General features: G+C 41.4%; 1 protein-coding gene across 4 annotated transcripts in view; it reads right to left on the reverse strand.

Moving 5' to 3' along the window:
* tub (TUB bipartite transcription factor) overlaps positions 1 to 14,107 on the reverse strand; it is a 114,592-nt gene that overhangs the window by 54,636 nt on the left and 45,849 nt on the right. Inside the window, exon 1 of one of the 4 annotated variants that reach the window (XM_046345743.1) lies at positions 6,745 to 7,298. The exons of the other annotated variants lie outside the window; for them this stretch is intronic. Within the exon in view, the coding sequence (XP_046201699.1) occupies positions 6,745 to 6,782 (38 nt within the window). The 5' untranslated portion in view covers positions 6,783 to 7,298. Of the gene's footprint in view, positions 1 to 6,744; positions 7,299 to 14,107 lie in introns of those variants that run through there. 4 annotated transcript variants of the gene reach the window in all.

The raw sequence follows: 14,107 nt of genomic DNA on the forward strand, positions 1-14,107 counted from the left end.
TTTCTCATTCAAATGTTTGTGTACATTTTTTTATAATAAAAGGCTGCTTTTCACCTGGAAATTAGGCAGTTTTTAGGCCAACCAGTTCTGTCCGAAATAGACTCTGGCTCTCTCTCAAATGTTCCGATTTGCACAAACAGAAAAATGACGCTCTCTGCCTTTCGAGCTGCAGCCACCATCGGCCACAGTTTCTCTCGTGTCACTTTGTCCACTGAGGTCAGAATCCGTGAACCTCAATTTTTGCTCGATGAGGAACTCACAATTCTTCGCTCGCCTCCAGAGATAATCCCGTGTAGATCTGTTGGTGAACCGGATGATGGTTGTCCTCTGTCTCTTGTCTTGATCGGGAATGACAGCTCCACAGATGTCAACAACTCTGCATTTGATGTCCTCACCCGCCTGCTCTGGTATTCCATGGAGCCTCAGGTTCCACCTGTGCTGGTATCTCTGTCTAATTCACCTTTTGCTCGAGTTCAGCCACTTTCTTTTCATTTTCCTGGCAGATAACTTTCACTTTCTTCATGTCGCTTTTGAGGGTTTTCACTTCTCCAAAGATAGATTTTTTTTTCTTGGCCTCAATTTTCATCGTATTCTCCCTTTCATCTATATCTTTGCTGTCAAAAGCATTAGAATATTGTTCTGCATCTCAAGAAGTGACATACCCTCTTGGCCTCTCATCCTTTTCCACTGGGGCTTGACTGGAGTGCCGGGGTCGTAAGGTAACGGCCCGAGCTGGGGCCTGGACGCAAGTTGTGACCTTTGTTGTCTGTGTTCACCAAATGTTCATCACCCATAGCAGTATTTCCCCCCACAGTTACATTCTGAAGAGGAGTACCTGGAACCATACCATCATTTGCTGTTAATTGTCCAACTGATGATTTCTCCATTTATTTTCTTTTGGTTCTGGAAGTTTCCATGTAACGTTAGACAAGCTAGTTCTTGAGCTAGATAGCGGATCTGGGCATCTAGTGTTGTCGCTAACTTAATTTTTTATTTTTTATTTTACCTTTATTTTACTAGGCAAGTCAGTTAAGAACAAATTCTTATTTTCAATGACGGCCTAGGAACAGCGGGTTAACTGCCTGTTCAGGGGCAGAACGACAGATTTGTACCTTGTCAGCTCGGGGATTCGAACTTGCAACCTTTCGGTTACTAGTCCAACGCTCTAACCACTAGAGCGTTGGACTAGAGGTGAATAACTTGCAGAAAGTAATCAATTACTTTGGTAAACAAACTAAACCATATTCATAAGGGGTTTTATGACCTTAGAAATGACCAAATATTCATATTTGGGTAAGGAAATTGCACGCGCGCCCCCCCACACATACATACATCAGTTGAAGTCGGAAGTTTACATACACTTTGTTTAAATTCATTATAACTTGTCTTTTTTAACCACTCCACAAATTTCTTGTTAACAAACTATAGTTTTGGCAAGTCGGTTAGGACATCTACTTTGTGCATGACAGAAGTAATTTTTCCAGCAATAGTTTACAGACAGATTATTTCACTTATAATTCACTGTATCACAATTCCAGTGGGTCAGATGTTTACAAACACTAAGTGGACTGTGCCTTTAAACAGCTTGGAAAATTCCAGAAAATTATGTCATGGCTTTAGAGGCCTCTGATAGGCTAATTTAAATTATTTGAGTCAATTGGAGGTGTACCTGTGGATGTATTTCAAGGCATACCTTCAAACTCAGTGCCTCTTTGCATTTCATTATCGGAAAATCTAAAGGAATCAGCCAAGACTTCAGAAAATAAATTGTAGACCTCCACAAGTCTGGTTCATCCTTGGGAGCAATTTCCAAATGCCTGAGGGTACCACGTTCATCTGTACAAACAATAGTATGCAAGTATAAACACCACGGGACCACGCAGCCGTCATACCATTCAGGAAGGAGACGCGTTCTGTCTCCTAGAGATGAACGTGCTTTGGTGCAAAAAGTTCAAATCAATCTCAGAACAACAGCATTTGAAGATGCTGAAGGAAACAGGTACAAAAGTATCTATATCCACAGTAAAACAAGTCCTATGTCGACATAACCTGAAAGGCCGCTCAGCAAGGAAGAAGCCACTGCTCCAAAACTGCCATAAAAAAGCCAGACTACGGTTTGCAACTGCACATGGGGACAAAGATTGTACTTTTTGAAGAAATGTCCTCTGGTCTGATGAAACAAAAATATAACTTTTTGGCCATAATGACCATCATTATCTTTGGAGGGAAAGGGGGAGACTTGCAAGCCGAAGAACACCATCCCAACCGTGAAGCATGGTGGTGGCAGCATGATGTTGTGGGGATGCTTTGCTGCAGGAGGAACTGGTGCACTTCACAAAGTAGATGGCATCATGAGGATGGAAAAGTCAAGACACCAGTCAGGAAGAAAATGCTTGGTCATAAATGGTATTCCAAATGGAAACATGGCAATCAATAAAACATTTGTGGGCAGAACTGAAAAAGCGTGTGCGAGCAAGGAGGCCTACAAACCTGACTCAGTTACACCATCTCTGACAGGAGGAATGGGCCAAAATGAACCCAACTTATGGTGGTACGCTTGTGGAAGGCTACCCAAAACGTTTAAATTGTTTGAGACATTGCTACCAAATACTAATTGAGTGTATGACAACGTCTGACCCACTAGGAATGCGATGAAAGAAATAAAAGCTCAAATAAATCCTTCTCTCTACTATTATTCTGATATTTCACATTCTCAAAATAAAGTGGTGATCCTAACTGACCTAAGACAGGGAATTTTGACTTTGATTAAATGTCAGGAATTGTGAAAAACTGAGTTTAAATGTATTTTGCTAAGGTGTATGTAAACTTCCGACTTCACCTGTACATACATACGTACATACCAGTGGTGGCTGTTGAGGGAAGGATGGCTCGTAATAATGGCAGGAATGGGGTGTAGTAGTGAATAGAAAACCATGTGTTTTATACCATTCCATGCACTCCATTACAGTAGGAGAGCCATACCCCCTCAGCAGCCTTCACTGATTCAAACACACTCTACATTTAGACTCATAATTTGCTGCTGCTACACTGTGCTTTATTGTACTCTTATTATCTATACTGATGCCTAGTCACTTTACCCTGCCTTCATGTACATACAGTGCCTTGTGAAAGTATTCACACCAATTGGCATTTTTCCTATTTTGTTGCCTTACTACCTGGAATTAAAATAGATTTTGGGGGGTTGGTATCACTTGATTTACACAACATGCCTACCACATTGAAGATGCACAATATATTTTCTTGTGAAACAAACAACAAATGTGACAAAAAAACAGCAAACTTGAGCATGCATAACTATTCTCCCCCCGAAGTCAATACTTTGTAGAGCCACCTTTTGCAGCAACTTTTCGTATTGTTGAAATCCAAACAAAAATCTATTTAAATTACAGGTTGTAATGCAACAAAATAGGAAAAACGCCAAGGGAGGTAAACACTTTTACAAGGCACTGTATCTACCTCAAATATCTCATACCTCTGCACATGGCACCTACTACCATACCCCATTCAAAGGCACTTTAATATTTTGTCTTGCCCATTCACCCTCTGAACCCGTCTCCTTCCCTTCATCTACACTGATTGAAGTGGATTTAACAAGTGACATCAATAAGGGATCATAGCTTTCCCCTAGATTCCCCTGATCAGTCTATGTCATGGAAAGAGCAGGTGTTAATGTTCTGTATACTCAGTGTAATTTTGCCGAAATAAAAATGCTCCGTTTGCCATGCACATTGAAACATCCAGCCCAAAGCCGTCACTTTACAAATACTTAGTAGTTGCCAAAGTTCCAGAGAAAGTCTAACTGCCAGCATGCAGTCAAAGCTACTAGCTAACCACTTTTGGCAGGTATGGGTAGCTGCAGCCCAGTATGGAAAGCAAACCAGCTAATTGGGCAGATTTGTTGCCACTCAAGACCATTTTGCATGGCTGATTGGACTGTACGACGTGTCGATAACCGCCGGCGGTAGCTAACGTGTCCATTTTTTTCTCTCACATGATTTTATATCAATTAGGATAGCAGCCTATATTGATAACTATCTAGATACATACATAATGTACATACAGTCTACCACTCAATGGGGAGGGCATGAACGGCTACACCAGGACACAGTGCCCCATGCTCCCGCTTGACAAGCACTACTGTCCGGCAACAGCGTGTGAAGTAGCTAACTAGTAGCCAATATCAGGGTGACAGTCATAGGAAGCACACACATACAATGCATGAAGCAACAGTACAACCATTATCAATACATTTAATCAAAAATAAACACAAAAAAATAAACAAATCATCAGTTTTAAAACTGAAAATGTACAACTATTTGTATAAAATTTACAGTGAAATATGACTCAGGTTAATCCTCTGTCTTAAAAACAAAAGTCCAAACTATCACGGTACGGTAGCTCAACGTGCGGTAATTGTATGAAAAAAAAAACTCACCACCAATCAAAACCATCTAACCTATAGCAGAGAGCTTTCGACACACCCACTCCTTTCCACACGCCCACTACATTCCCTTCGACACACCCACTCCTTTCCACACGCCCACTACATTCCCTTTGACACACCCACTCTGGACCCCATATTGGGATGCAGCTCACTTTTGGAGCTAAACTAGCTAGTGCTCTCAAATCGTATCCTAATGTTGACTGCAGTTGGGAGTTGTATTATCAACATGGCTAATTTAGCTAGCTAACATACATTTAGAGAAAACAAGTTATATTAAGTGGCTAGCTAGTGTCATGACTATCCTGACCAGGTCAGGTTACAGGAGACCACAACCCTACAGATTATCTCTCAACTCCAACAGAGGAGGAGAGATCTAGGGGTCTGAAGATGTGGGGGTTTTATGACCCCTCACACCCATGGTAAATCTCAGGCCACAGACAAATTCCTTTGTCCTGTTACTATGGAGAACCAGCCTCAGGACATTAAACATGAAATAAGGGGACTTTGGAACAATGGTTTCCGTCAGCCACAATGGTGGTCATGACAATAGATGGAATATGAAAATGTATGTCATTTTTGTTTTGTTATTAAAGGTTAATAGATATTTAGTTCCATCATCGTTATTACGAAAACATTGTAACGTGAAGAGTTTTCCTAGTATATGTTGGATGTTTATACATTGTACGTTGTGTGGAAAATATCCAAATCAAAGAGAATGTTTTGGGGAAGATGAAATGTGAAGTTAGTTGTCTAAAATTGGATTTAAGTCAAATCTAGACCTTGCCCTCTTAACTTGGTATGCCCAGAGAATTGCCCTAAAGGCGGTTACGCCCACTTCTGACTCAAGGGTATAAAACCTGTGAGTAAAGAATTTCCAGAGAAGACTACGTGACCCAAGCTGCAGCCAAGGTCTAAAAAGTCAACGAACCCAGAACGCAACACAAGTTTGAAGACAAAAGAAATCCTTTTCTACCCAAGCTACGGATGAGTAGCTGTGTCTAAGCGGGTGAATTCAAGCCGGACCCCCTTAGCATCCAATCACAGCGAATCGTGGAATCTAAAGGGTTTCATTCCTAAGCTGCGAGCTTTGAGCTACAGAGCTGTCTGTCCTCAGAAGACCCCTTCCAGAGCAAAGGGTGAGGGAACAGACTCCTAAGCCAAAAGGACACTGACATCGGGAGGACAATCAGAGAGGTGCGCCGGAGTAGTGCGTCATCGAGCAGCCTGAACGGTCCACACAGAGAATCCTCGGAGATCATCCCCACGTAATTACATCATTATATTCTGACCCATAAGAGCGGCAGTTTGGGGCAAGGCTAGGATTAGAATGGCATAGCTGACAAATTCACCCAAATGTATATTTCTCTCGGGTACTTTCTTTTTTCTCCCTCTCTTTGAAATCCCCTTTTTGGGTAACATGCGCCAGTGTGTTGGCCCATTATACTAAGTTCTAATCAATAGCCTATAATGTGTTTTGTCTATGGGTATGTTTTATCATCATTTTAGCTTTTTAGTAAATAAATATTCAACTAAGATTGGTGTGGTACGAACTCATTGGTGAGACCCGGGTTCCGTTCAGATTCACGGGCTATACGACGTTCAGAACGAGATTTGTAGAGGTAACTGGCTAATTAGCGGCTGTTGTAAAATTGATATTCTGATATTCTTTGAGTTAATATGAGAAATAGAAACTCAATAAAAAGTAGTTGTTTTCCCATGGTGCCCCAGGTTAATGAGTTAATAATTGCTCGATTCAGTTAATTACGCAATTAGAAACTTTAAATCATTCGATGAACAACAGTCGTCACATGAACTATTTTGTGGTCAATGAGACGGATAACTAACCAGCTGAGCAAGCAAACAAATAATTTCAGATTCGAAAAATACTCCATCAAGAGGCTCTGCATTTCAGGAATCACAGTAGCTAGTACTATCCCTGGTGCAGAGTTCAATTATTTAATCATTTAAACAATTTATATCTGAAAGAAAACTATTTTTCCTATGAACTTGACTGAGGTGTCAGACTCAATGAGAGTTGCTATCCATTGGAGCACCACGATTGCTTGCCCAAAATTCTGAGGTGGGTCTTAGCGAAGGGTCAATCGATGTCAACAATCTAAACTTCCAAACACGCACCCAAGTATTATACTTTATTTTGTCTATCCTTAATAGTGCTGGAACATGCATAGCTATTCACAATTGTACACACAAACATCCACACACTCCCTTCTCTTATGGTCTTTGGAGTCTTGACTAGCACCCAGAGGACTGTACTGTACCTGTAGGGGATCCAGTCGGAAGAGTGCTTGGAGCTCATCTCTCTACCACTGAGTGCTGATGTCCTCCGAGTGCTGGGCTAAGGGGGGGCCTGCAATAGCAGCCGAGTGAGGCAGAGGCAGCTGAGGGGTCTGGCAACAGCGATCACGGCGACAGAGCCCACGCAGCCAGCACATTCTCTGCACAGCCCTCTCAAGTCCACCAGCCTCTGTCTGTCTGTCCCTGTGTTCCTCAGTCAGTACAGCCTATGGAGCACAGAGCCCAGCTCTGGGGCTGGAGATGACTAACGATCCAGGCAGGAAGGCTCCTCAGTCATGCACACGAGCAGCACACAGAAAACAACCCCCTTCCCTCAGTCTCCTCTCCTTCATGTGCGCGTTCTCTCTGGTTCTCGTGCTCTCTCGCTCACACCCTGCTCTGCTCTCACTCCCGCTCTCAGTGCTCTCTCACTTCTCTCCTCCACTTCTCTATCGCTCTCTCTATCCCTCGCACTCTGGCTCTCTCTCTTACTATCTCTCCGTGAGCATCAGAGTGGTATTGAGCACCAAGTCGCAAGGCAGAGGCAGGTACCAGAGATTCTCTTTTGTCTTGCTGCTTTAATGCTTCAGCCTTAGTGTTCCAGTCTGGTCCCCCCACCCCCCACACACACACCTAGCTGCTAAAGCATGGACTCAGATGTGTTTTCTGAGACATGATTTATTCATTCTCTGAGAGTGAATGTCATTAACATATGATTGTACAGAGTAGTTGTAGTAGTAGTCATCCCTCTGCTGGCCACCCACCCACCCCTGGTGTGTTCTGTTGGTTACTACTAAACAATAAATCAATCAAATAGATTTCCCTTAAAACTGCTTATTGATGCAATTCCATGTTGGCTTAATCAGCAATCTAAAAAATGTATTTGAAAAAAATGCAAATCAGATGTGTTTAATAAACATTTAACTTCAAAATAGAATATATAAACTATTAATCTGGTCCACCAGCCTGCTCTCTCTGTCAAACATATACTGAGTGTAGAACACCTGCCATTTCCATGACACTGACCAGGTGAATATCCGGTTTTATATGGTTACAAAATGCCCTTCCATATATTGTATTTTCACCACAACATCCCCAGGTTTTAACTGCTTTTCATCACAGGGATGTTGTGCTCTTTCCTGCTCATCTCTATCACAGTCACATTCAGTCACTTTGATTTAGTGTACATTCAGTGAACCTGGCCATTGCTTCGGATATTCAGCACAGCTGACAGATATTTTGCTGATCCACTCAGCACACACACACCATCCTAGGGATGTGCTATGCTGAGGCATGTGTGATGCTTGGGAAAACATGCATGTATTTCCCCAACAAGGTCAGAGCGGTGCAGATGAGGCTGTTCTTTTGATACAGACACCGTGCACATAAATTATGGCATGATATACTGTCATCTGCTTTCTTTTTCACTGCATATTATTCACCATAGCACACAATGCTAGTCAAATAAATGTCACTGGAGTCATGTGACAGATTAACACGTCAGAGGCAGTGCAGGCAGTATTGAGGGCGCTTCAGCATTCTCTCTCGATTATTTACGGCAGGCATCACTGACAGGCATCACTGACAGGCATCACTGATCTGTAGGTTACTTTGGTACGCTGGTATATTGGTATATATTGGGAAACAGAACTGACTGGCAACACATCCAGGCTTCAGCAACAAATATAAAATGGAGGTAAATAACAGTCATAGTAAAATAAATTCAGTGAAATAAGCCGATCCAGAGAAAGCCTGGGCCCTGGGGGAGTTAGGACCAGCATATCGTCAGTGAAATGCCTTTCTTGCAGCTCTAACCCAAACAATGCAGTAACCAACAACAGTGTAATACTAAAAATAACAAGGTAGAACAAAAAAAACACACAAGATATAAAAATAAGAAGAATACGATGAAGTAAGCAAGCATACTATGCTGTATACAAGGTCAGTTCCAGAACCAGATTTATAATGTGCAGGGATACTAAGTAAGTACATGTTCTCTCCCTCCCGTACTGTATAGCATGAGATCCACATACTCTAATTTTCTGAGGGCTTGGCTGCTCCATATGACAACTATTAGCGCTAGGCAACAGCGCTAATAAAAAGGTGCCTCTGACATATTGGCTTGTTGAAAATAAGCTACATCTTCCTCACTATCCTCAGTTATCATCATTATCATCAAGCTCAGCCATAATAGTCTGTCTGCACCACTGGACTGTACTTCAACACTAAACACAGGCTAAGCAATCTGCAGCAGAGTGATAAAACACTGTGAACACATTTCTAAATGCATGACAGTAAAGTGGGACTGTCATAGTAAGCCTTGACATTACTAACATCAGTCCACCAGAGTGAGTGCTGTACTCTATTAGTGTGTGATGTCTGAGAGCACAGACAGACGAGTTACTCCCCTCTCGTCTTCTCAGAGCAGGTGTAAGCACAGCAGGCTGGTAGATATTTGATGCCAGAGGGGGAGCCCTTTGAAGTTGGGGCTGATCTGGTCAGGTAGATGACAGACAGCAGGGGGCCCCTTTAGTTCCATCATCATCCTCGCTGTGCATCCTGTACCAGACTCCCTCCCTGGTCTCTCCCTCCCTCTCTGATTGCCCTCCCTCCCTGATCACCCTCCCTCCCTGGTCTCTCCCTCCCTCTCTGATTGCCCTCCCTCCCTGATCACCCTCCCTCCCTCCCTGATCACCCTCCATCCCTCCCTGATCGCCCTCCCTCCCTGATCACCCTCCCTCCCTCCCTGATCACCCTCCCTCCCTCCCTGATCACCCTCCATCCCTCCCTGATCGCCCTCCATCCCTCCCTGATCGCCCTCCATCCCTGATCACCCTCCCTCCCTCCCTGATCGCCCTCCATCCCTCCCTGATCGCCCTCCATCTCTCCCTGATCGCCCTCCATCCCTGCAAGCCATCATATCATCATCATAATTCTCACTGTGCCCCTGCTACCAGACTCCCTCCCTTCTTGTTTACCCTCACATACACTTTCCAAAGACTGAAATGTAATATACTGCAGTATATATCCAACAAGCCCTGGACAGAATCAATTCAATGAAAAAGTTTCAGGCACTGTCTCATATCATGGTTATATCATTAAAGGACTAACACTGTAAACTACCCAAAACAATTAGATTGTTCCAAAACAGACCTTTGTGAGAGGCTTGTCCAGAGGCATTGTGGAAACTGGAGGATGGCAGGATCAGTGATTGTGATAATGGTCCTGTGCCCTGGACCCTTGCAGATGTGACTCCCTTTGAAAATGGGTAAAACATGCATGATCTCCTCAAAAATCTGTTCCAGTCAGACATTCAGTGTGATGCACAGCTTCAGAGCTTAGTTCTGGAGCAGAGGAGCCACACTCTTAATAATACATCAGTCTGATCAGGCATGCAGGACATGCCATGCACGCTCTCTGATGAACCACTTTTACCATTGTCAATGTGTCTGTGTGTGTGCGCACACGCATGTGTGTATTTGTTTTGTTGTGTAATTGGAAAACAGCATGTGACCAACCTGCTTATCCAACTGATTGAAGAAATAAGACATTTCAAAATCTAACTAATTCATCTTGCTAAGAGAGACAAGTATTACAGTACTCTGAAGGAATTAGACACAAAGCTTGTTGATAATTCCTCTTCACACCTGGAAAACACAATAGAATTATGTTTCTGAAGACAGTGCCTCTTAAAATCCCACTGATTACATTACATATTCCAACTAGAGCTGTCGACCCACCACCGTTTGCTTTCAATTAAATCCCTGGATTTCTGTCTCAATCAGGTATCAATTGATTGTTCAGTTCTGCCCAGCACCAACCAGCCAGGACAAGATCCTTTAATGGGTCCAGGGATTACTTTAGAACTAAAGACAGCCCTATATACAGGTCACAGCTAATGGCCACAGAAATGCCATCAGGCTTGAGAACTTGGTCATGAATCATTGATTAAGTAAGATATAAGTATTATGATCATCCTGATATCAGTCTACACACCCCCTGCACAGTTTTCATATTTTTCTGCCATCTAAGAAGGGATTCAATTGGATTCAAAGTGATATCATTTTTGGTTCATTTACAATTTTCTATAACATTTTCCAAACTAATAACATGTAGATGTATTGATTGCATATGTATTTCCTCCCCAGTGAATACTTGGTGGAAGCACCTTTGGCCGTATTTACAGCTGTGAATAACTTTGAATAAAATTCTACCAACATTGCAAAACTTTTAGAGCAAGAAATATTGTTTTGTCAAAATTGCTCAAGCCCAGTACATTTGATTGGGAATCATTGATATACAGCAATATTCAAACCTAGTCTGATTTTCAAGCAGATTTAAGGTCAGGACTGTGACTGAACCATTCAGAAACACAACACCTTTTGGCAAGATATTCTGGTGTGTCTTTGGCATGAAAATGGCTGTAATTGCACCCTTGAAAAAAACAAACTATCCCAGGGTTAAGTACTCAGAAGACTACAGTATGGCAGGTCTAACTTGTTTTTGGGCTTAAATTAAAAACTTCCTGTTTTGGTCAAATCCAATACAACACATCACAGATTTTGGTGGCAGCATCAGGTTATGGGTATGTATTTTTTTGTCAACAGCATCATGTTATGGGTATGTATTGTTTTGTCAACAGCATCATGTTATGGGTATGTATTTTTTTGTCAACAGCATCATGTTATGGGTATGTATTTTTTGTCAACAGCATCATGTTATGGGTATGTATTTTTTGTCAACAGCATCATGTTATGGGTATGTATTTTTTGTCAACAGCATCATGTTATGGGTATGTATTTTTTTGTCAACAGCATCATGTTATGGGTATGTATTTTTTGTCAACAGCATCATGTTATGGGTATGTATATTTTGTCAACAGCATCATGTTATGGGTATGTATATTTTGTCAACAGCATCATGTTATGGGTATGTATATTTTGTCAACAGCATCATGTTATGGGTATGTATTTTTTTGTCAACAGCATCATGTTATGGGTATATATTTTTTGTCAACAGCATCATGTTATGGGTATGTATATTTTGTCAACAGCATCATGTTATGGGTATGTATATTTTGTCAACAGCATCATGTTATGGGTATGTATATTTTGTCAACAGCATCATGTTATGGGTATGTATTTTTTTGTCAACAGCATCATGTTATGGGTATGTATTTTTTGTCAACAGCATCATGTTATGGGTATGTATATTTTGTCAACAGCATCATGTTATGGGTATGTATTTTTTTGTCAACAGCATCATGTTATGGGTATGTATATTTTTGTCAACAGCATCATGTTATGGGTATGTATATTTTTGTCAACAGCATCATGTTATGGGTATGTATTTTTTGTCAACAGCATCATGTTATGGGTATTTATTTTTTGTCAACAGCATCATGTTATGGGTATTTATTTTTTGTCAACAGCATCATGTTATGGGTATGTTTGTTACTGGCAGGGGTTGGAACCAAAATTATTGTCCAATAATTTTGTTCTGAACAGAACCATTATTTTTGTTGTTCCGCTCCACTGTTCCGACCAGCAAAATAAAATTCTGAACCGGATCGAACCAAATAACATAAAGATTTATGTCGTTCTCTTCTGTTCCTTTTTAAACTTCTGAAATCATAATTTAAAAAAAATACATTTAGCTCAACATGAAAGTACTTCACCAATCAGTGCGGGTAAAGCAGCTTGCTATGGAGCGGGTTAGTGATTTAATCTGTGTAGGAAATTCGCTAAGAGCAAAATGTATTTTTCAGTAACAGCGTGGTTTAACCATAATGAAAGACAAAACACAGTGTCAAAGTGTAGAGTGCGAGATGCAACTGACATTTTGAGGGGGAGGAGAGAGGATGGAAAACGCTTGCCTTGAAGCGCTGGGAATCTTGTTATTACATCTATTATCTGAATTTGGCCCACAGAATTATACCAACAGAGGAGTGTCTTCTATGAAGGAACTTTGAATGTCTTTGAACTTCCGAGTTGGTTTATGTTGGACCAAAGCAAATGTTGGGTAACTAGCTAGCTAGCGAAAACGTGTGTGTGTGCAGAGCAGAGTATGTGAGCGGAGTTGAGCATTGCTCATGGAGCTCTGCTTCAGCTCCAGCACTCCACCTCCTTTCCAACCGCTCCACTAAAAACCACTCCTCACTCACAATTTAACCAACACACATCCATTGTTGTGACTACCTGGACCTACCATTTGGTTTTGAAGTATAGAAACCAAACCATATGATTTGAATGATTAGTATTTTAATAAATATTAATAGGTGAATATAAAGAAGCACTCATCATTTCAAATAGGCTAAAGTCACATTAAACAGCATAGACAGAGAGCCTAAGAAAATTAATTATTTCGGCTATATTATTTCAATTATAGTCTACAAAGTAATACATTGTGAAGTATTTGCGAGTGCGACACACAAGGCTGGTAGGGAGTCAGGGATGTTAAGCGCTCAGCATTTTAAAAACATATCATTGTATTAAATCATTGTAGTCTATAAATTGTGCATATATGCTGTGAGACTTACAGTACTTAGAAATAAATACAAATTTAACAAAAAATGCCTTATTAGGCTCAGTCTACAGTGCCTTTGAAATAACAAAGTCTGTGGCTTCAGGCTCATGTGATGGTGCCTGGAGATCAGGCCAGCAATGGAGAATATCCTCTCAGCGCTTGCAGAGCGACTGGGCATACTAAACACCATTTGGACACTCTTGTCAGGGATTAATATTTTGCTGTCCATCAATTTCCAACCAAATTTACTGAGCTTGAGCAATTTTGATAAAAACAATGTACAGTGGGGCAAAACGTATTTAGTCAGCCACCAATTGTGCAAGTTATCACACTTAAAAAGATGAGGCCTGTAATTTTCATCATAGGTACGCATCAACTATGACAGACAAAATGAGAAAAAAAATCCAGAAAATCACATTTTGAATTTGAATTTATTTGCAAATTATGGTGGAAAATAAACGTTTGTTATTGACCAAATACTTATCTCAATACTTTTTATATACCCTTTGTTGGCAATGACAGAGGTCAAACGTTTTCTGTAAGTCTTCACAAGGTTTTCACACACTGTTGCTGGTATTTTGGCCCATTCCTCCATGCAGATCTCCTCTAGAGCAGTGATGTTTTGGGGCTGTTGCTGGGCAACATGGACTTGTATATACATTAGCCTCTTTGGGTACAGCAAGCCCCACCCCCATGTCCCTGCCTCTCTCTGTTCCTACAACCAGGCTGCTGTGGTCAGAGAGGTCGTAAATTCCTAGTAAAGACCCTGCCTCATGGCCACACAGTATAGACTGAGTGAAGTTTCATAGAGAACAAACAAAG

The sequence above is a fragment of the Oncorhynchus gorbuscha genome, linkage group LG04 (assembly GCF_021184085.1).
Source record: "Oncorhynchus gorbuscha isolate QuinsamMale2020 ecotype Even-year linkage group LG04, OgorEven_v1.0, whole genome shotgun sequence".
Taxonomy (NCBI): Eukaryota; Metazoa; Chordata; class Actinopteri; order Salmoniformes; family Salmonidae; genus Oncorhynchus; species Oncorhynchus gorbuscha.